Source organism: Schistocerca nitens, chromosome 1 (assembly GCF_023898315.1).
Source record: "Schistocerca nitens isolate TAMUIC-IGC-003100 chromosome 1, iqSchNite1.1, whole genome shotgun sequence".
Classification (NCBI taxonomy): Eukaryota; Metazoa; Arthropoda; class Insecta; order Orthoptera; family Acrididae; genus Schistocerca; species Schistocerca nitens.
In genome coordinates, this window is record NC_064614.1 from 961,175,480 (window position 1) to 961,200,262 (window position 24,783).

Here is a 24,783-nt window from a genome sequence, read left to right on the forward strand (position 1 = left end):
TCTCTCTCAGGCACCCCCTCACATTTACACTCGTACACTTAAAAACAACACAGGAGCAATATCAACTTAATATAATAACAATTAAATATTCATAAATTTATCATTGTTGGCAATATTATTTTTGTGCATTCTTTGGACTTGTTAGCTCTTAATAACCCGTCTTTGCTTAGTTCAGTGTACACGAAGTATCTATGACTTTGTATGTGCTGCAAGCACGTGAGAAAAGGGAGCCTGTGACTACTGAAAGTTACTTCTACATTACTATTCACCTATGCAATTAGAAATCACCACGCAACTTTGAACCTCGTACTAAAACAGAGTTTTGCTTTTTGTCTTCTGGTACCAGACAGTGCCATAGATTACCTGAAAGTCTTATATATAACACATGCATGCTTTACAGATTGACAGAAATCCACCTGATGATCGAGGTTAAACTCTACTAAACGTGTAGAGGAGGTGAAACAAAATTGTAACGGGTTGCAGCAATTTGTAATTTCAGATGGAATAAGAAACTGTTAATGTTTTCCATGGACCGGTTTCATGGCCATTTGGATAAAACGTGTAGCATACACTGCACGTTCCTAAAGGCTACAGCTTCTTCTAACAACGATACAACAGAGATGCAACAGTTTTTATCCGCGAGGAAGATGTAGTCTACATTTACTTTGATTTTAGATGCAGCTGATGGTACGTTTGTACATTAAGAGTTATGAAAAAAATTTTTTTATTCCACGTAAATATTAAGTGAACTTATCTGTGTAGCAAAGCTGCAGTTTCACATACTTTTCTTTTAATTTCATACATACAGTTTGGGAACTGACAAATGCAATTACCGTACATTAATCGTTATTTGGTGTTCTAGATACAGTAAAAATCAATTATTTCGATTCCGCGCCTTGTAAAAGATTGCTTAGCATAAATATGTCACGTGTTAGTACTCGATGTCAGTATCTATATGTAAATGTGAATTGTAATTGTTTCGGGAGGTCATTTACTGCAAAAGAATAAATTATAATAGTCAAGTAGCTATTACTGACTGATTTCGTATCTTGCGTTCACTAATAACTTTTATTAACAACTATTCGGGTAAGTTATCTATACCAAGAGCAGACACGTTTCGCTTTTCAAGGCCGAAATGTAACAAATGAATATTTCATTCATTACGTACACCGTAAAGTTGAAAATATCTGTCTTTCTCGTGCAACTTTTCCAACTATATTAAGCTAATGTTCATCTAGTAAAGTGTTCTCTGACATATTTGATGATAGCGATTATCCACGTACGTATCACGAGTTTTCTTTCCTCAGAAATTAAAAGCTAGATTTTGCAAAAATTCAGAAATTTACGAAAAGAAGTTATGAATAAAATAGCACTTAACCTTTTATTTTTGGTTTATTCTAGTGTACTGGCCAGTGTTTTTGCAGATATCCTCCACAAGAAATCATGAGGTAGGCACACGATAAAAGATGTTCCATGCGGCATCACACCAGTTGAAATAACTATAAAAAATTAACGAAACTGAAAGATATGTTTGAAAATACTTTCGCCGTTATGTATCTGCTCTGAGGAGTCCCATAGTAATGTTCTTCTTTTTGTACGCGTAATGTAACTAGAAAGTTGTACCTTTGGAAATCTGTCGACGACAAGTTAAGTAGAGATATGTGTCTTAAATAACTGAAGGAAGCCACTAAAATCACAAAATAGTTGTATCTGAGCCTCGATCCTCTCGAATGTGAGCTCGTATAGTAAGCACTGCGCCATCTCACTTGCTGACATCATTCGAGACCGAAGACGTGAAAATGAATCAGTATACCAATAAGTCAGCACTTTTCTTTAAGCAACCGATATTTATATTTTAGTTTAATAATCCAGAGACGCATGTATGGATGTCATGGCTGAAAAAAGTGAGGTGTTCTCCTGCAGTGGACTATATAATATGATGTTACTACTCGGAAAGAGACACTACATTTGCCTATCACTGACATGACCAGTTCAAAATGGTTCAAATGGCTCTGAGCACTATGCGACTTAACTTCTGAGGTCATCAGTCGCCCACAACGTAGAACTAATTAAACCTAACTAACCTAAGGACATCACACACGTCCATGCCCGAGGCAGGATTCGAACCTGCGACCTTAGCGGTCGCGCGGTTCCAGACTATAGCGCCTAGAACCGCTCGGCCACTACGGTCGGAGATGATGAGAGAAGAGAGACTGTTAAATCCGGTGCCGTCAGACAGCTTACTCTCCTCTCGAATGTACTGAAGCAAGTCGCCAGCTTTGACGTCCCCATTCGACAGATGGACGACCATCAACAGTGTCACATGCGCCGTTAATAAAAAAAACTTGAAAATTATTGATTAGTTGGGATATGTTTTGTTTCCGTATTAATAGCCAGTCATGATAACTGCCCATCAAACATGTGTATGTGTAAAATAACTGTGATTTTGAAGTAGCTAATTTGTTATGTAAATAAATATCTGAGAACCTGTGACACTCCCGGAATCTCTCTCAGTGGAGCTGTTCATTACCTTACCATAATGGAAAATAAAATCACATTTATGCAGATGTTTCACGTAAATAAAGTCTTATTGTCACGTTATTAAAGGATCGTAAATACTCGATCATCCACTTCCAGACAGATTATATTGGAGAACACTTCTAGTTTCTCGTTTAATTTTCTTTAGCTACCATTTAGTAGTGCAACCGTTCATGGAGACAGTTGCGAATGTCGTCTTGAGCGACTTCTCTATGTCCTCCTATTGTCTCAATAGTTGAAGGTGTGTTGGTTCCGCCAGACTCCATCTTGTCATATACGGAGCTCGCGGGGGAACAGATTGTTTCCAAAGAATTAAATACAAATTTGAGCGTGAATGGAGATTGTCCTTCTGGAACAGTACAGCTCCCTGACGACGACAGAGTACGCTGCTCGATGCCGAGGATGTATCTTAATCTCTTCACGCTTTGCTAACTCCTCCCAGAGTACGACTCTTTGAACTTCTGCTAGGCTATATTCGTCAGTGTTGTTCTCATTCCCCAAGAAGTGTAGTAGTTCTACGTAATTTTTATAGAGATGTTCGTCTTTTATTTATCTGATTATGCAGCGGAGGCGAGACCTTATGGATCACATATAGTTGTCGTTCTTTCTATTTCAAGAATCTTTTTCTGAAGTTAGTATAAAAACGCCACGCGTATAAAAACTTTTTAACAGGCAATTAATACAAATTTTGTTTTCATCCTAACCACATGTACAAGTTAGATGAGATACTTTCATCGGGATATTTTTGTTTTAGGAGTGCTACTTCAAATAATTCAAATATTTCTGATTGATAATTTAAATACGAACATCCAGATGAGAACAGCTGTCTTGCGACTTCCCCTAGATAATCAGAAGATGTAATCAACCACGATGTGTATAGCATTCAGTTAATGACTGTCGCATATGTCAGGATGTGGCACATAATAGATTGCAGTGTAAGGCATCAAATGGTCTCACTTGGTGACGACCTATAGCAGCGTCGCTACCGGAGCAGTGAACATCGAAAATCGGGATCACAGTAACTTAAGTTAGCAGTTACTGGTTACCTGTTGTTAAGACATAAGATGACGAATGATAGTATCGGTATGATCAACATGAGTAGATGTAACTGTGGACACTGTAGTTACTGAGATGTAATTTGCAAATGGCCTGCGTGACTGATAGAAAAAAATTTACGTCTTGTATTTTTACCTGTAAATCCTGTTTTTACCTGTATCTGTTCATGCCACATAGATAGCTCAGAGTAATTAAAGTGATTGGATCTCACTGCAGTTAGGTTTCAGTACCACATAGGACTCCATGCACTGTGGTATACTGACTTGTAATTTACATTTCAGCAATTCCTGACAACAGGTGAGCTTATAGTGTGATATGATTATTCATTACGTTCAAACTTGCTTAGAAACATTGAATAGGACTCAAATTAGGACCACTGAAATTTAAATAGAACAATAAAAATAGCTGAGTAATGATGCAATAAAAGTTTATTTACGTCATGCAAAATCTTATATACATAAAAATAAATAAGTGATGATGGAAGAGTGTTAACATTAATTATACAATGAATGATGCTGCTTGGTATTTCTAACAAACTGCTTTAGGGTTTTTGTTTCCTATTCCTGAAAAATTCTACAGTGAATTGCCACTATTGTATAAGAAGGAATATAGGAAACATTTCTGATTTCGAAGCAAAGCTGAGCGCTACGTGTTTGGTAGCTGAGGCAATACTACGTAAGAGACAGGTATGACAGATTTATAAACGAATGAATAAACTTTCTGTAATCTGAAGCCATGCTGTTGATTTTTAATTCATCACAGATTCCTTAGTCGTATCTTCAGAATTCTGAAGTTCTTATCTTATTCACATAGTCGATTTGCTTGTCTGACGAATGGCACAGACGTTGTTTTACTGTATTTCCTTAGAAGAGTTACACGATGCATTGTTCGAGCCATTGGAGAGACGCGTTTCCCAACAACCACAAGCGGCAGCACGGCTCTACCGTCGCCAGGTGGCCTCCTGAAGACTCAGGTGACTCGTCGGGCTGCTCGGGGCGCCGCGCCGGCAACTACCACGGCTCCCTGCACTGGCCGGTGACGTCCCTGCGCTGGTTGCCGGGACAGGGCCTGTCGGGCGCGTTGATGAAGCTGAGGATGCCCTTCCTCGTGCTGTTGGAGGTGGTCGTTGCCGCTGTCGTAGTCTGCGCAAACATACGGGCACAGTCAGCACTCTAGCAAGCAATTCGCTAGACATTCATAACACCAAAGGCTGAATAAGATTATACGAGAGTGAGTCAAATAAAAACCTTAAATATTTTTTAAAATATTATTTGCTGTGCAGAAGTGGTACAAAGCTGTATTACTTTTCAACATAATCTCCCCCACGCTCAATGCAAGTCCTCCAGCGCTTACAAAGTGCATAAATTCCTTTAGAAAAAAATTCCTTTGGTAGTCCGCGCCACTACTCATGCACCACGTGGCGTACCTCTTCATCAGAACGGAACTTCTTTCCCCCCATTGCGTCTTTGAGTGGTCCAAACACAAGGAAATCACTTGGGGCAAGGTCTGGTGAGTATGGTGGATGAGGAAGACACTCAAATTGCAGGTCTGTGACTGTTGCAACTGTTGTACGGGCAGTGTGGGGCCTTGAATTGTCATGTTGCTAAAGGACACCTGCTGACAGCAATGCACGTCGCTTTGATTTGATTGCAGGCCGCAAATGATTTTTTAGGAGATTCGTGTATGATGGACTGGTGACAGTGGTCCCTCTAGGCATGTAATGCTCCAAAATTACGCCTGTTTCGTCCCAAAAGAGTGTCAGCATAACCTTCCCTGCTGATGGTTCTGTTCGAAACTTCTTCGGTTTTGGTGATTTAGAATGGCTGCAGTCCTTGCTCGCTCTCTTCGTTTCCGGTAGGTGGAAGTGAACCCAGGTTTCGTCACCAGTAACGATTCTTACAATAAAGCCATCACCTTCTCGTTCAAAGCGCCGAAGAAGTTCTTCACAAGCATCAACACGTCGTTCTCTCATTTCAGGAGTCAGCTGCCATGGCATCCATCTTACAGACACTTTGTGAAACTGGAGTACATCATGCACAATGTGGTGTGCTGACCCATGACTAATCTGTAAACGTGATGCAATGTCATTCAGTGTCACTCGGAGGTTTTCCCTCACTATGGCGTCAACTGCTGCAATGTTCTGTGGAGTCACAGCTCGTTGTGCCTGACCTGGACGAGGAGCATCTTCCACTGAAGTCACACCATTTGTGAACTTCCTACTACATTCGTAGACTTGATGCTGTGACAAACTTGCATCACCATACTGATTCTTCATTCGTCGATGAATTTCAATAGGTTTCACACCTTCACTACGCAAAAACCGAATAACAGAACGCTGTTCTTCCCTGGTGCAAGTAGCAAGTGGGGTGACTATCTTTATACTGATACTGAGACGGTATGTGTGCATCTGCAGTATGCTGCCACCTACAGGCCATTCTGCACCCTGTTTGTAGCACGCTTACCAACTTACAGGATAACGGCGAGAAATTTCGATCTGTTATTACAGATTTAAGGTTTTCATTTGACTCACCCTCGCATCACACATTACACAACGGCTTGCAGATTTCTAAAATGTGGGTAAGACTTTAGGCAAAACCGATATTTTCGAAACTAAGTTCAAAATGGCTCTGAGCACTATGGGACTTAACATCTGAGGTCATCAGTGCCCTAGACTTAGAACTACTTAAACTTAACTAACCTAAGGACATCACACATCCATGCCCGAGGCAGGATTCGAACCTGTGACCGCAGCAGTTGCGCGGTTCCGGACTGATGCACCTAGAACCGCTCTGCCACCGCGTCCGGCTCGAAACTAAGTCAAGCAGTTTACAAATCTAATGAATACTCCTGATGGTAATCGGATTCTAATGTTAAAACTCAACGCATATAAGACACTGAGGGGACAAGTCATGGTGTAGCGATATGCACATATACAGAAGGGTTAATATCGGGTACACAAGGTATAAAAGGGCAGTACATTATCGGAGCTGTCACCTATCCTCAGATGATTCATGTGAAAGAGTTTCCAGCTTGGTTATGGCCGCACGACGGGAAGTAACAGACTTTGAAAGCAGTTGGAGCTAGACGCGTGGGACATATCATTTCGGAAATCGTTAGACAGTAAAGTATCCAGAAATTCATAGTGTCAAGAGTGTGCCGAGAATACTGAATTTCAGGCGTTACCTCTCAACACGGAAATCACAGTGGCCGACGGCCATCACTCGACCGAGAGATGTGGCGTTTGTGTAGAGCCGTCAGTGCAAATAGGCAAGCAAGACTGTGCCAAATAACCGAAGAAATCACTGTGGGACGTACGACGAACATATCCGTTAGCACAGTGCAGCGAAATTTGGCGTTAATGGGATGTGGCAGCAGTCGACCGATGCGAGTGCCTTTGCTAACAAAACGATACCGCCTTTCCTGGACTCGTGACCATATCGGTTGGACCCTAGACGACTGGAAAATCGTGGCCTGGTCAGATGAGTCCCGACTTTAGCTGGTAATCGCTGATAGCAGGGTTCTAGTGTGTTACAGACCCCACGAAGCCATGGATTCAATTTCAACAAGCCAATGTGCAAGCTCGTGGTGGCTCCATAACGGTGTGGGCATGTTGTAGCATGGAATGGGCTGGGTCCTAGGCTCCACTGAATCGGACTAGAAATGGTTATTTTCGGCTACTTCGAGACCATTTGAGCAATTCATGGATTTCATGCTCCCAAACAACAATGTCATGTCACCGGGCCACTATTGTTCGCAATTGGTTTGAAGAACATTCTGGACAATCCGAGAGAATGATTTGCCCACCAGTCACCCGACATGAATCCCAGCAAGTATTTATGGGACATAATCGAGAAGTCAGTTCGTATAAAAAATTCTGCACTGAGGACACTTTCGCATTTATAGACGGCTATAGAGGCAACATTGCTCAATATTTCTGCAGGGGACTTCTAACGATTTGTGGAGCCCATGCCACATCGAGTTGATGCAATACGCCGGGCAAATGGAAGTCCGACACGATATTAAGAGGTATCCCATGACTTTTCTCATCTCTGTGTAAATGAACAGGATGGGGTACAACAACTATTAGTTTTGAGTGTCCTCTTATTCAAACAGCTTAATCTTGTCGTACTACACTCCTGGAAATGGAAAAAAGAACACATTGACACCGGTGTGTCAGACCCACCATACTTGCTCCGGACACTGCGAGAGGGCTGTACAAGCAATGATCACACGCACGGCACAGCGGACACACCAGGAACCGCGGTGTTGGCCGTCGAATGGCGCTAGCTGCGCAGCATTTGTGCACCGCCGCCGTCAGTGTCAGCCAGTTTGCCGTGGCATACGGAGCTCCATCGCAGTCTTTAACACTGGTAGCATGCCGCGACAGCGTGGACGTGAACCGTATGTGCAGTTGACGGACTTTGAGCGAGGGCGTATAGTGGGCATGCGGGAGGCCGGGTGGACGTACCGCCGAATTGCTCAACACGTGGGGCGTGAGGTCTCCACAGTACATCGATGTTGTCGCCAGTGGTCGGCGGAAGGTGCACGTGCCCGTCGACCTGGGACCGGACCGCAGCGACGCACGGATGCACGCCAAGACCGTAGGATCCTACGCAGTGCCGTAGGGGACCGCACCGCCACTTCCCAGCAAATTAGGGGCACTGTTGCTCCTGGGGTATCGGCGAGGACCATTCGCAACCGTCTCCATGAAGCTGGGCTACGGTCCCGCACACCGTTAGGCCGTCTTCCGCTCACGCCCCAACATCGTGCAGCCCGCCTCCAGTGGTGTCGCGACAGGCGTGAATGGAGGGACGAATGGAGACGTGTCGTCTTCAGCGATGAGAGTCGCTTCTGCCTTGGTGCCAATGATGGTCGTATGCGTGTTTGGCGCCGTGCAGGTGAGCGCCACAATCAGGACTGCATACGACCGAGGCACACAGGGCCAACACCCGGCATCATGGTGTGGGGAGCGACTCCTACACTGGCCGTACACCACTGGTGATCGTCGAGGGGACACTGAATAGTGCACGGTACATCCAAACCGTCATCGAACCCATCGTTCTACCATTCTTAGACCGGCAAGGGAACTTGCTGTTCCAACAGGACAATGCACGTCCGCATGTATCCCGTGCCACCCAACGTGCTCTAGAAGGTGTAAGTCAACTACCCTGGCCAGCAAGATCTCCGGATCTGTCCCCCATTGAGCATGTTTGGGACTGGATGAAGCGTCGTCTCACGCGGTCTGCACGTCCAGCACGAACGCTGGTCCAACTGAGGTGCCAGGTGGAAATGGCATGGCAAGCCGTTCCACAGGACTACATCCAGCATCTCTACGATCGTCTCCATGGGAGAATAGCAGCCTGCATTGCTGCGAAAGGTGGATATACACTGTACTAGTGCCGACATTGTGCATACTCTGTTGCCTGTGTCTATGTGCCTGTGGTTCTGTCAGTGTGATCATGTGATGTATCTGACCCCAGGAATGTGTCAATAAAGTTTCCCCTTCCTGGGACAATGAATTCACGGTGTTCTTATTTCAATTTCCAGGAGTGTAGTAAGAATGATAAGGAACAATGAGTGTCTAACACAATTATCTTTCGGAATCGCATACATAGAATTTTGCAGTGATATTGTACACCATCACATGACAAAAGCATTGGCAAGGTGTCATTTTTTGTGTAACGGCTTAAATTTGCAAAATTACACAATGCTGCACAGTCCTTGGAGACTCCAAGACCATTGGGATTGAATAACAATAAATACGTACATGGTTTATGCTGTAGGGTGTTTTTGCCTTCTCCTGTAAAAACTTAATTTTGTGACTCATGACTTTTTTGAAATGACCGATTTATTTACGTTTTTTTCTTGCTTCCGTGAGTAGCGTCGCTTAATTACTGAGGAGGCCAGTGCAAAGAGGTACAAAAATATGTGCTGTGGCCTTCGTCTGTCAAGTATGCAGACACGCGTTTGCTTTAAAGGAGTGTCAATATTTTCACTGTTCGAGCACACTGAAGGCGTAGGCGTTTCGCCGCAAGCAGAATGCTGGAGGTCATCCTGACGGGAACCTGTAGTGTTTGCTATAGACACTGCTCGCCATCCTCGCAAACTCATAGCGACAAGCAGAATGCTGGAGGTCAGCATTGTGTAGTTTGCAAATTTAAAACCCGCTGACTCCTGACCTTTTTTGCAATGAACAACTATTCATTACAATAAATTGAAGCTTCATTTGGAAAAACATGAAGATTTTATTACAAAATCATTAAATATGGTAAATTTCAAACTCAGATGAGACATTTATTATTTTATTCGCATTTTGAGCAGTAGTTGCACTTCTTATAACGATGATGAAGGAAAACACAATACAAGATGTTAATCTTTTTGTAATCGTCGTCATTGTTTGTTCCCCCTGCTATTTTCCATTCATGCAGTTGATCGTAAAATCCTATATACGCAGGTGGAATATACCTTTTCACTTCCAATATATCTCGTATTTTTTTGACATTGATGGGCACCCATTTTTCAGGATATGCTAACTCACTGGAAGGTACACGATCCTTAGTGAAGATGTAAAGGAGATGAAATCTCGCTGTGACAGCACCATCAATGAACTGCTCTCTTTTCATTTTTCCAGTATAACGTGCATCATACTCAAAAATCATCCATTTAGAAGGAGAAAAAGAAATTTTATGGTACTTAGGAAATTTTACCATGCTTGATTCAGAGAGGCAAGACTTTATTAGACAAGCTACCAAGTTTTAAATTCTAATATAGCAACATTGTTCACAGTTTCCACTGGGAATTTACTTGATTCCTTTTTCATCATTATGGCATACTCTTCCAGCATATAGGTCCTGTCATGACGGCTCACCAACTTCTTTATAGTCCCATCTGCATATTTTGGGAGAAAACTATGCTCGTGTATAGAGAAGTAATGTTTCATCTTCTTAAATCTCCCAGTTGGTTTGCATCTTAGATAAAAGTGAATCAGTGTGTTATTCTTATTCTGACAGGGACACCCGATGGAGAACAGATGAAGCTCATTCAGTTATTCTGGGATATGTGTCTGAATATAATGGTATAGGAATGAGCAAACTTATTTTCCACCTTTCATGGCTTCGCCTTCATGCTACCGGTAAAAGTGTGAGTGCTTACTTATCGTATTAAGTGTGTCAAGAACACTGACCTATAGCTTTTTCAAATAACACATATCCCGAATAGTAATATTTGGCAACGGAAAATTTTGTTTGTAGTCAAACTTCAAATTACAGACTTGATTTTCCTTTTCGCTTCTTTCAGAAACTTCATTAATTTTACTGTAAAACTTTTTTGGACCTCCTGCGGTGAATCACTAACCGGAATATTACAGTTTGTCAAACTTAATAAGAAAATATACACGTGAAGGCAGCATCAGGCCACCAATGTCTTTTGGCTTCAACTAAAAACATTTCCATATAATTATTGCAAATATGGCAGGCGTCAATGACTCATGACCTTTCTAGGTGGCGTGAAGATTTGGGCTGTGATAGTGACTTCGTTTGGTGGTTGACTACTGCCCTTCTTAATGTGGCTACCCTTCATCACATAGTTCAAATATATAACTCATTTTAGTAAAAAAGTTGACTCATGACCTTTCGGCAATGACCATCTCAAGTAGAGTTCAGCGTCCCGTCAGTCACGAGGTCTTTAGAGAAGGACCATGCGACTGTATGGTCAAAAACAGGGAAATATCACAGCTGTCCTCAACGTTACCCAATACATTGCCTTATAGTACTGTTGTCGCGATATAACGTGGCACAGTATATCTGAGAAAAACAGCAGCACTACATTTAAAGTGTTCTTTATTCACCTACACATCGTATAAGCGCTAAGGGTAGCGAATAATTAAAGCGTTATATTAAGGCACAATGTACCGTACTATTATTGCCAGGGGCGAATACCTACACGCTGTAAATCAGACGTAAGTGGGAACTTTATTTTAAGCAATGTAATCTTCCATTTTTCATCTAAAATAATGCTGCGCGCGTGTGAATGCATTAGCATCTGAATAAGGCCTAGCACTTATTTTGCAAAGTTCCCCGACCGCTTAAGCGTATCTGATGCCAAATGCACATGCAAAAGCGGAATACCAAATTCGAAACTGCGTGCGGAAGAAGATTCGCGTTTCTTGTATTGAAAACTGAGATATGTTGCCTCGGTTAACAACAGTCAGATTTTTCAACTTTCATCTCCCGCGGCCGAAGGTTTGTGTTTACCAACCATCCGTGAGATGTGCATTGCTTACTTCCGAATCTGTCACAAGGTCCCTATACAAAGGTATAAAATTATGAAGTGGTATTAACTAGTGAAATCGTAGAGGGTAATGCGAATATAAGAATTTGGTTTATGGGGGGGTACAGGGAAAGAGGAGATAATCTGTGAAGGGAATCGCACACAGAGGAAAATTGGGGTTTAACGCCCCGTCGACAACGAAGTCATTAGAGGCAGAACACATGTTCACATTGAGGATCTATGGCGTAAGAAACAGGTTCTATTCTTTTCGAAGGGTGTATCACATTTGCCTTGAGCTTTTTACTGAAAGCACGGGAAGAATAAACTGGATGTCTGGATAGAGATATGAAGTGTTGTCTTAACGAATGCGAGTATACATACTGACCTAGTATTGCCCCACCCCACTGTGTGCGCCTGAGTACTATCTCAATATTTGGGTCCATTGTCGAATGGCCTGCCGGCAGACACCGAAAGAACTTAGATACAGCGAAAACATGAACAGGTCGGTATAGTCTAACAAAAGTGTAATGGAGATTGTTAGGGGATTAAATAGCAATCACTGTAAGAAACTGTGTGATTTCAGAGCTGGTATTGGTACAAAATACCTTTGCTAATGCACTTTATAGTAGCTTGTTATGTGTGCTTATACGCGATGAACCACAATCTCAACGAGAAATTTCGAGAGGTGCTTTGAAGAAGCAATTAAGAATAAGAGCCCACATCCTCTCAATATTAAACAGTGGGGGTCCCTATGTATTCGACACTCTGTAACGTCGATAGGTAAGTAAAAAACACGATTTCACCAGTCACTAAACTTTAATATTATGACAAGTGTCGCAGGGTTTATTCCACCATCAGCTGGCATTGCTCCCGGGAAACGAACGCTGTCGAAAAACGTTTTAGGTTCAGTTTGATTGCTAAATCCTTTCGGTGGTTCAATAAGAAGAAATGATTTGGAATGTATGTTCCACGCCAGCCTCCGAAAGCATCGTAAATTAAAAAATTGATATTTAGTAGTGTGGTTGCGGCTCGACGGATCCAGCAAATGCATTCTACAGTCGAAGCGGCAAATTGAAAAATGTCCGGAAATTTCGTGGTAATTGATTTTTCCAGAACAAGTGAACATGAGCTAAATTGGAACTGCCACCTGATGATGAAGAAAAGCATCGGCAACGAGAAGTAAATAAAAAATCTAAGTTTAGTTACTGATTACGTTGCGCTTTTTACTTTTATTTTAAGCACAGCACTGCACTGGGGCCAACCTCCCTCTATTAACTGATTTATCAGATAGCCAAAACGTAGAGCCGACAACTAAAAAAAATGGAAAAAATTCTGCGAATTGTTTTGCGAAATGATTTGTTTAAAAGTAATAAATAAATTAGATTAGAGAATCGCTTGACGCACCTCATTTGCTGTACATAGTTTAGAGCATCATTCATAGGCCCGCCAAATGTCACTGTAATCTGTTTTATTTCTTACTTTTAGACAAACCATCTCACAAAACATTAGACCGATATTTTCAAATTTTGCTCAGAAAACATATATTATTGACACCTCATTTCTCCTGAATTTTGCACTTCATTCGACAGAGCCAGGTGGCGCAGTGGTTAGCTCACTGGACTCGTATTCGGAAGGACGACGGTTCAAACCCGCGTCCGGCCATTCTGGTTTAGGTTTCCCTTGATTTCCATAAATCACTTCAGGCAAATGACGGGATGGTTCCTTTGAAAGAACTCGCTCGACTTCCTTCCCCATCCTTCCCTAATCCGATGGGACCGATGCCTTCGCTGTTTGGTCCCCTCCCCCGAATCAACCAACCAACCACTTAATTCGAAGGAACCCATTTGGACAGTTAAATATCATACCAATGAAACTTTTTGTAGCTAGGCTTTGAAATGATTAATTTTTTTCTCAAATCACTAATCAGGATTCTCTTAATTACCCGGATTGTTTTCAAGCAACTAAACATTTTCTTTGCAAAACGAGATCGCGTACTGGTCAGTCTGATACCGCATTTGTCCAGCTCCCGCTCTCCGTTTCGCTATTAAAACTAAAACAATTAATATAGGTTAATTATTACAAAGAAGAAAACAGCAACCAGCCACTATTAATACTGCTATTTATTTAGGTAAATAGCGCCGTTACCGGTTTCGAACTGTCAAGTTCATCATCAGACGGCTGTTCACATGATTTTCAAGATACGCTTTACATCATCGTCCGTTTTCGATTTTTATTATTCCGAAGTATTCGCCACAGTGGAATAATAAAAATCTTTGTAAGAATTAACCTACATTAATTGTGCACAGCCACGGTCTCACCATATCAGTTTTAGACAAAATAAAATTAAAACAAAAGGGTATTGCGTTGTTTATACGGTGTCTTGTTTTCGCTCCCGCTCAAACATTTGACCGAGCAGCTCGACTCACCGTGAAGCGATCCATCAGCGGTCCCTCGAGACCCTCCACGACCGGTGGCCGGTGCTGGTCCGTCCAGATGGGCAGGTAGCGGAGCATCGTGCTGAGCACGTCGCGAAGAGGGTGCGGGGGCGGCGGGGGCGGCGGCGGCTGGTCGCCCACGACGAGCACGCTCTCCTGCTGCAGCAGGCGGATGGTGTAGGGCCCCCCAGTGGGCGGCAGCGCCAGGGCGGCGGCCCACAGGGCGGCGGCGGCTGCGAAGAGGCTGCAGGCTCGCGCTGCTGGCATCTCGGCGGCTGGACTGTCCCCTCCTCCGCTGCAGCCACGCTTAAGTACAGCGCCTCGCTCGTTGCGTCACCCGCCCGGGTCCGGCCAAGACAAACACTGCCGTCAACTCTCGCTTGTTTTTTCCCTATAAGCGAGCGTCCCAGTTTCCGGTGCAGTCTCTTCCGGCCCAAGGACCGGTGCAGAAGCAGAATTCTACAGAACAGAAACTGTGTTGGGATCTGCATAAAATCTTGTCACAACTGACCAACTTATTGCTACCACCGATACAGAAAAACCTGAACTCCTACATAGTTCTGAATGTTGATTGTGAACTGTCACAATGTGGTTTTGGTTTATTTTATTGTAAAAACACCGTTACCAGATTCTGTTTTATACGTTCATTGTCGGATGGCTGGCAGTCTCACGTATGACTGGAGAATGAAAAAACAATGTACAGAGGTGGAAATATTTATTGCATAACCATGAATTACTTCGTCTTTTTGTCTTCTGCAGTATTCTGCAGTCCCATTGTTGCTAAACTTTGTTGACATATTCTTGCCTTAATAATCTGACTTCTTCACGCATGTTTTCCAACAATACAGAACTCTTTGTTGTTGTCGTTTGGTTTTAGAATGAAGACAGTTTTTATACTGCCCTTTTTAGTTGAGATTTTACAGTGAGAAAATGGGCAGGTAAGTTGAATTAACACCAGAAAAGAAAGCTGCTATACTTGCTTATTCGTATGTTGGTCTCAGCACCAGAGGGATAGCCTCTAACACAGAATTTAATCAGTCTAAGGTTTCGAAGCTACTGGAAAAATACAGGGGAAAAGGAATTGTTGATCGTGAGAAAGGAAGAGATCGGAAAAAGGGCGTCTACTGCCAAACAGGTCAGGGTATTGAAAAGGCTTTCGCTCAACGATCGTCGCCTGTCATCGACTGAACTAAAGCGAGACTGGGAAGAAATTTGCGACATCTCAGTAACCAGTAGAACTGTAAGAAATAGACTACTGGAGCCTGGACTCTCAGCCCGTCGTCGTGGAAGGAAGTCTTTATTGACCAAGGTAATGCGACAACAGCGACTACAATGGGCAAAGGCACATGCGACATGGACACCAGAGATGTGAAACAAAGTAATCTTTTCAGACGATTCCAAATTTAATCTGCATGGCTCAGATGGAAAAGTGTTCGCACGTCGAAGGAAAGGAGAAGAATTTTTGCCATCATGCATAATACATACAGTCAAACACCCACAAGGACAGATGGTCGTGGAGTGCATTTCCAATCACGGAGTAGGTCGTCTGGACTTCATCAATGGTACTGTCAACGCAGATGCCTACATAAGCATTCTTGAAAGGAAGCTTATGCCAACCATTGGAGACCAGTTTGGACATGTTTCCAATTGCATTTTTCAGGATGACTCCGCTCCTTGCCATAGAGCTTTGAAGGTGAGTCCTATGAGTAATATTTGTACCAAACACGAAGCAGATTACTTTCTTGCTTAATTATCACGTACTTATACATTTCAGGTAAAATGTTTCCTTCGACAAAATGGGGTACGAGTTTTAGAGTGGCCTGGAAACAGCCCTGATCTCAATCTTATTGCGAACTGTTGGAAGGTTATTGGAAATGCTATCACCAAAAAGAAGCCACAGAGTAAACGGGAGCTGTTGGAGACCCTTATGCGTGTGTGATTTCGGGAACTGAGTGAGGAGCACATTAAAAAGTTAATTCTTTCAATGCCTTCACGATGCCAAGCGGTGATTAAGGCGCGTGGTGGAGCAACAAAGTATTAAATGTAACAGTGTGTTCATATGAGGCAATACAAACACTAAAATCAATCAGTGCTATGTCACAACATTAATATGCAGTGTTTCCTTCAACATTAGTATTCATATTTCAGAATAACAAACAGAATAGCTGACATATCCACTTATTCTTATTTTTCAAGAAACAAAAATTAAGAATAAAACAAATTGACAAAAATTATTGTGTATATTCATTTTTGATGGAAATCAAGAGAAATCAGGCAAATTTAGCTCAGTTATTGAATGATTGTAACAAAAATTGTTAATTGTAAGAGGTGATGCAATAAATATTTACACCAATGTATCTCTTTTTATACATGATTATTTGTATCCAACAAATTGACTAGGTACTCTGATACTACAGATTTATGTTTGAACAGCATAAATCTGTAGTGTGAGATTATCTTCTCAGTCCATGAGACGAATTAGACAACAAATAATTTATTAAGAACGTTATAGGTGCAATAACAGGAAACTGACTGGTTCTAAGCACCAGTAAGAACGTTTGTGCTCCAGGTGCCATTAGTAAAGAGGGATAATACAAGAACAGAAATACATCAGTTTTATTTTAACTATTATAATTGTATTTTATTTCACGTTTTTTCACGAAAGAATGACAAAATTAAATTCATGAAAAAAATTTCTCGGTATTGACTTCAATTTCTTAGACTACTTCATTCTTGGCATCGGCTATTGCACAGTTTACTGTAAAATTTCCTGCGATGTTGCGGAATAAATGGTAACATCGTCAACAGGTCTTCCTGTTTTGCAACTAATAAACATGGCTGATCTTTGAGTTGAAATACTTCGTGGAGTACATCTGTCGTGATCTACAACTGCCATGGTCTTTCCTCTTCTAAATACACTGACATTTTTACATTTTTTTTGTTTCAGAATAACAATTTATAATACCTTTTTGAGATAATACACTTTGATCATACTGCATTTTGAGAACTTAAAGCCTATATTGACAACATTGTTCCAGCAACATAAATGAAATCAAAGAATTCAACTGTATGCACTGGAATTACAGGGAATGGATTCATAGCTTTAACTGATGGAATTCCTGAGTGAAGCACTGTTTGGCACAACGACCATGCACCATAATCTGACAGTTGGAACAAGTCTAGGGAACTGCAACAGTACCAAGAACACAATAGAACTGAAAACGAGAGTTTGAAAAACATGGCACTTTCAATGTTTTCCACCTTCGTTCCAACGCATAACACTCATGTTCGTCTTCAAGGAAAAAAACGTTCCAGCAGTGCACCTCACGCAAATTTCATTCTACCACGAACTTGTAGCGTGACCGTCAACTCACAGTTTTGAGACTGTGAACTGTTGTTTTTCCTAGGGTAACTCACCTGCAAACCAACGTCCCATGTGTTTTGTTAAAAGCATGGAAGGTGACTGATGATGAATGTGAATGTGTGAATTCAAAACTTGTAACGGCGCATTTTCAGTCAAGTACATCATAACCAAATTGTGTTTGGTTGATACTGTACACTATGAACATCCTGTATCACATAACATTTATAGGTCTCAAATAATGTCATTGACAACACGGAATATACCTACGTGGTATTTTTGGACTCCGAGAAACTTTCCATAGTGGTCGTCTCTGCTACCGCCAGCTGGTGCTGAGGCTCTCCACCGTAAAGTAACCGCTGGAACTCCAGTTCTAGAAAAATATTCTTCATCAATTATTGGTAGGTACTAGTTGTGGAGGCTGCATTTTAGTTTATGATCGCCAAACTGCTCCTTAACCCATTAACACCGTGTCTTAGATCATCGCTCTTGACAGTGACCAGTCGCACTGTTCAACTTCAGTATATGGTTTAAATCACCTGTTTGGTTCGCGTGAACGATACTGCGCTCAGTAAGTCACTCTGTGCAAGAGACTAGTCAAACAGGAAAACTAGTTTCCCTTTAATATAGCTACTGTACTCACATCAGGAATTACAGCTTATAGAGTCATTGTGGACATATTGTAACTTTCACTATTACATTGCGTCCTTCCATCGAGAGCTTTCGTATCACCTCATGAACTGTTTGTTAGGCTATTGTTTTATATTTACATATTGTTTCGGCTTTACCTAATGGATTCCAATGTAAACTAGAAGATTAAGTAGCAATTTGATGGTAAGCTGGGTTCGTACTAGTCTTCTCAAAAATATAACGTAATTGTACTCTTTGGCAGTTGCAACCATATGATAGTATCACCTGTTATCAGTGTGCTGTGTGCTAATTATGTGCTGTAAATGTAACTTCACAATTTCTTTTTAACTGACCGCCAGTGTAATAAGGTGCTGTCGGTGTGATATGTACCATAAACGCTAAAATACATAAAATAGCACTCTGTGCACAGGTAGCAACATTATGTTCAGCAGGCCCTTTAGTGACATTCAAGAGTAGTACTTTACGTCCGGGTGCCGTTTCACCTTCTCCCTTCATCTTCAACAGAAACAGAACAACGCATTACAGTGAGGTGACAAAAGTCGACGTGTAGCGATATACGCATATCTATCACGTACATAAGCTATAAAAGAACAGTGCGTTGACGGAGCTGTTACTTGTACTCGGGTGATTCACTTCAAAAAGCTTCCGACGTGATTATGAGCGCGCGACGGAAATTAACAGACTTTCAATGCGAAATTTCAGTTGGAACTAGAGACATGTGACATTCCATTTCGGAAATTGTTAGGGAATTCAGTATTCCGAAATCCACAGTGTCAAGAGTGTGCCGAGAATACCAAATTTCAGGCATTAACTCTCACATTGGAGAACTCAGTGGGCGACGGCCGTCACTTAACGACCGAGAGCAGCGGCGTTTACGTAGAGTTGTCAGTGCTAACAGACGAGGAATATTGCGTGAAATAACCGAAGATACCAATGTGGGACGTACAACGAAAGTATCCGTTAGGAGAGAGACGCGAAATCCGGTATTAATGAGCTGTGACAACAGACAACCGACGGGAGTGCCTTTGCTAGCAGCATGGCAACGCTGGCGGCGCCTTTTCTGGACTCGTGACCACATCGCTTGGATCCCAAACGACTGGAAAATCGTGGTATGGTCAGATGAGTGCCCATTTCAGTTGGTAAGGGCTAATGGTTGGGTTCGAGTGCAACCCAGACGCCACGAAGCTACGGACCCGAATTGTCAACAAGGCACTGTGCAAACCTGTGGTGGCTCCATAATGGTGTAGGTTGTGTTTACGTGGAATGGGCAGGGTACTCTCGTCCAACTGAACCGGTCATTGACTGGAATTGGTTATGTTCGGCTACCTGGAGGGTATTTGCCCAATTGATCGACTTTTCTTCCCAAATAACGATGGAATTTTTGTGGATGGCAATGAGGTATGCTTTGTGTGACTTAGGTTTATTCACAACCAGTGGAAGATGTGACGCAATAGCTCAAATATATTTTCAACTGGTTATTAAAGTAATATTAAGTGACGAGAAAAACGGTAGACACTGTTGAAAAGTAGTGGCTACCGGTCGACAGTTATGTTGATGCACGACGAAAGTGCAAGTGCAATAATGTCAGAATGACGGGCATAATCCATCTTTATATCCGCTTGTTAATGTGCTAAGAACTCGAGGGCCTAAGGCCAGTGAATGCCGTGGCAACTTTGCGATAATTGATGTGATCATTTACTTACGTAGCCGGTTACAGCGTTATACTTGTGTTGCAACATTAGCGGGACTAGTTCGTGTGTCTGACTGTACCTAGAAATGACGGTGGTGCCACTGTGACTAGACCATATATCGCTTTGTTGGGGAACACACACACGCACGCACACACAAATCAATCACCTACATTTTAAAAATTAGGAGGACGAGCAAACCATCAGGGTATGAAGCCAGGAACATCGTATGTGTATAACGTTAACTCGTTGTACACTTACTATAATCGACGGATGACTCGTCCGTAAAGTGTTTAAAAGTCCTGAAGGGAATGGGAATGAAGTACGGACAGTAAAACGAACTCAGGTGGCATTTTTGGCTGGCAGAACCATAGTAGCACGTTTATGTTCCTTGTTGGAGATGTTTCCTTTCTTGATTAATAGTTACACCAAAACTTCTGGTTAGTAGGTTCCACGGTCAGTTTATTTTTCAAACGTATAGAAAAATTTATAAACGATAGAAGTTTTCGAATAACACTCCGTGTGCATACCGGGGGGAGTCATTCCAGATGTGGAAAGGGTCCTTCCGGATGCCATGAAGGGTACAGGGTGCACCCATCTGCAGGTGGTCGCTCATGTCGGCACCAATGATGTGTGTCGCTATGGATCGGAGGAAATCCTCTCTGGCTTCCGGTGGCTAACTGATTTGGTGAAGACTGCCAGTCTCGCTAGCGGGATGAAAGCAGAGCTCACCATCTGCAGCATCGTCGACAGGACTGACTGCGGACCTTTGGTACAGAGCCGAGTGGAGGGTCTGAATCAGAGGCTGAGACGGTTCTGTGACCATGTGGGCTGCAGATTCCTCCACTTGCGCCATAGGGTGGTGGGGTTTCGGGTTCCGCTGGATAGGTCAGGAGTCCACTACACGCAACAAGCGGCTACACGGGTAGCAGGGGTTGTGTGGCGTGGGCTGGGCGGTTTTTTAGGTTAGATGGCCTTGGGCAAGTACAGAAAGGGCAACAGCCTCAACGGGTGCGGGGCAAAGTCAGGACATGCGGGGACCAAGCAGCAATCGGTATTGTAATTGTCAACTGTCGAAGCTGCGTTGGTAAAGTACCGGAACTTCAAGCGCTGATAGAAAGCACCGAAGCTGAAATCGTTATAGGTACAGAAAGCTGGCTGAAGCCAGAGATAAATTCTGCCGAAATTTTTACAAAGGTACAGACGGTGTTTTAGAAAGGAAAGATTGCATGCAACCGGTGGTGGAGTGTTCGTCGCTGTTAGTAGTAGTTTATTCTGTAGTGAAGTAGAAGTGGATAGTTCCTGTGAATTATTATGGGTGGAGGTTACACTCAACAACCGAGCTAGGTTAATAATTGGCTCCTTTTACCGACCTCCCGACTCAGCAGCATTAGTCGCAGAACAACTGAGAGAAAATTTGGAATACATTTCACATAAATTTTCTCAGCATGTTATAGTCTTAGGTGGAGATTTCAATTTACCAGATATAGACTGGGACACTCAGATGTTTAGGACGGGTGGTAGGGACAGAGCATCGAGTGACATTACACTGAGTGCACTATCCGAAAATTACCTCGAGCAATTAAACAGAGAACCGACTCGTGGAGATAACATCTTGGACCTACTGATAACAAACAGACCCGAACTCTTCGACTCTGTATGTGCAGAACAGAGAATCAGTGATCATAAGGCCGTTGCAGCATCCCTGAATATGGAAGTTAATAGGAATATAAAAAAAGGGAGGAAGGTTTATCTGTTTAGCAAGAGTAATAGAAGGCAGATTTCAGACTACCTAACAGATCAAAACGAAAATTTCTGTTCCGACACTGACAATGTTGAGTGTTTATGAAAAAAGTTCAAGGCAATCGTAAAATGCGTTTTAGACAGGTACGTGCCGAGTAAAACTGTGAGGGACGGGAAAAACCCACCGTGGTACAACAACAAAGTTAGGAAACTACTGCGAAAGCAAAGAGAGCTTCACTCAAAGTTTAAACGCAGCCAAAACCTCTCAGACAAACAGAAGCTAAACGAAAGTGCAGTCCCGTAAATTGGCGGAAATATACACTCCTGGAAATTGAAATAAGAACACCGTGAATTCATTGTCCCAGGAAGGGGAAACTTTATTGACACATTCCTGGGGTCAGATACATCACATGATCACACTGACAGAACCACAGGCACATAGACACAGGCAACAGAGCATGCACAATGTCGGCACTAGTACAGTGTATATCCACCTTTCGCAGCAATGCAGGCTGCTATTCTCCCATGGAGACGATCGTAGAGATGCTGGATGTAGTCCTGTGGAACGGCTTGCCATGCCATTTCCACCTGGCGCCTTAGTTGGACCAGCGTTCGTGCTGGACGTGCAGACCGCGTGAGACGACGCTTCATCCAGTCCCAAACATGCTCAATGGGGGACAGATCCGGAGATCTTGCTGGCCAGGGTAGTTGACTTACACCTTCTAGAGCACGTTTGGTGGCACGGGATACATGCGGACGTGCATTGTCCTGTTGGAACAGCAAGTTCCCTTGCCGGTCTAGGAATGGTAGAACGATGGGTTCGATGACGGTTTGGATGTACCGTGCACTATTCAGTGTCCCCTCGACGATCACCAGTGGTGTACGGCCCACACCATGATGCCGGGTGTTGGCCCTGTGTGCCTCGGTCGTATGCAGTCCTGATTGTGGCGCTCACCTGCACGGCGCCAAACACGCATACGACCATCATTGGCACCAAGGCAGAAGCGACTCTCATCGCTGAAGACGACACGTCTCCATTCGTCCCTCCATTCACGCCTGTCGCGACACCACTGGAGGCGGGCTGCACGATGTTGGGGGGTGAGCGGAAGACGGCCTAACGGTGTGCGGGACCGTAGCCCAGCTTCATGGAGACGGTTGCGAATGGTCCTCGCCGATACTCCAGGAGCAACAGTGTCCCTAATTTGCTGGGAAGTGGCGGTGCGGTCCCCTACGGCACTGCGTAGTATCCTACGGTCTTGGCGTGCATCCGTGCGTCGCTGCGGTCCGGTCCCAGGTCGACGGGCACGTGCACCTTCCGCCGACCACTGGCGACAACATCGATGTACTGTGGAGACCTCACGCCCCACGTGTTGAGCAATTCGGCGGTACGTCCACCCGGCCTCCCGCATGCCCACTATACGCCCTCGCTCAAAGTCCGTCAACTGCACATACGGTTCACGTCCACGCTGTCGCGGCATGCTACCAGTGTTAAAGACTGCGATGGAGCTCCGTATGCCACGGCAAACTGGCTGACACTGACGGCGGCGGTGCACAAATGCTGCGCAGCTAGCGCCATTCGACGGCCAACACCGCGGTTCCTGGTGTGTCCGCTGTGCCGTGCGTGTGATCATTGCTTGTACAGCCCTCTCGCAGTGTCCGGAGCAAGTATGGTGGGTCTGACACACCGGTGTCAATGTGTTCTTTTTTCCATTTCCAGGAGTGTATTTTATCCGTTATATTCGTCAAATTATACCAAAGAAGAAAATATACCAGGCTGAGTCAAAGAATTTCGGGTAAAAGTATTTATAGGGAGATGTTTTGCATTGATTTTACTGCTAATAATCTGTTTACTTCCCGATAATCATTGTGGAAAACACTTTTTATTACATTTGCTTGAAAAATTCGGCTTCTTCCCCGAAGGTGGAAGTGTCAACGAAATGAAACAATTCTCAGCTTCTATTTTATAAAATTACTCCTCATTTTGTTACCTATCCATTTAACTATAACACACCGTAAGTAAAAGTAAATTGATATAATGCAAACATTACAGCCGTAACAGGGCTATGATTAATGTTACTTTGGACTACGAGTAACTCGTCGTACCAAGACGGTCAATTGCATGCACCCATTGTTCGTTTCTAGAAAAAAATTGTGCTGTTTGTACTCGTAGTCACGCAGAACAGTATGTTGTCGCGTCACCGATGAGTGAGGAAATCTGCACCGGATTCTGTACTCTAAAGCAGACCACTGATGTCCATATTGTTCGCATTTCGGACAATCGGACAGTTGGCTACTTACATAATTCACCGTCAACCAGTCTTTTTCAACGATAATTGTTCATACACAGAACCGGAACATCAAACAATAAGATTCTCTAAGGGCTGCGCAGAATTATTTGGCAACATACTGAACATAACGGTCATACCAACAGTACTAGGAGGAAAGAGTATACCAGTAGAGTCACCTTGTAACCTCCCCACAAAAATATTATAATTAACCAAGTGTAACATCCCCACAAAAATTAATAAAAGATGAATAATGAATGTGATTCTAATTTAATGTAACCTCTGAACAAAATTGGTTCCCATTTATTATCTCCGTGCAGAAATGCATTCACATTTGTTGTACTCACAAAATTCAATTCCTAAACCCCGAAATAATAAAAAAGGAAAATTCAGTAACCTGGTAAATTTTATGATGACAGCAGCGCTGCGCCACGGCCCTGCATTCTGAATAAAAAAAGCAAAAATTCTTACCTCAATAAAAACTGCGAATATATCTGCTCTTACCTAAAAAATTTTCGGCACAGCTCCGTGCAATGCTGGCCTATGCTTTGTGATTCATGAAAGGAAAGATAATCCATGGGATAAAATCTTTAAATTGAAATGAATGCTTTTTTTAAAAAAAATTACTTTATATTATGAAAATTATTGTTGGGGCTTTTTTAAAAGAAATTGGATGACAGTTAACATACATTACTAGATATGCGCAAGGCTGCTTCTTTACTCCTACAATAATACTCATCGTCCAGAATCCTGACCAG

At 42.9% G+C, this 24,783-nt stretch overlaps 1 protein-coding gene across 1 annotated transcript; it reads right to left on the bottom strand.

Annotated features, from left to right (window-relative positions):
- Nucleotides 1-4,035: 4,035 nt before the first annotated feature.
- LOC126237478 (uncharacterized) lies at nt 4,036-14,620 on the bottom strand. Its single transcript, XM_049947625.1, has 2 exons — nt 14,289-14,620; nt 4,036-4,736 (listed from the first exon to the last, which is right to left on the bottom strand). Exons 1-2 carry the CDS (start codon nt 14,562-14,564, stop codon nt 4,605-4,607), a joined length of 408 nt encoding a protein of 135 aa, XP_049803582.1. The 5' UTR covers nt 14,565-14,620; the 3' UTR covers nt 4,036-4,604.
- Nucleotides 14,621-24,783: the final 10,163 nt, after the last annotated feature.

Bases quoted from the DNA above. Each gene is read 5' to 3' on its own strand.
- LOC126237478 (XM_049947625.1), bottom strand. From the start codon at position 14,564: ATGCCAGCAGCGCGAGCCTGCAGCCTCTTCGCAGCCGCCGCCGCCCTG. The intron at 4,737-14,288 runs GTGAGTCGAGCT...ATGTTTGCGCAG, and splicing joins CGCTGATGGATCGCTTCACG to ACTACGACAGCGGCAACGAC.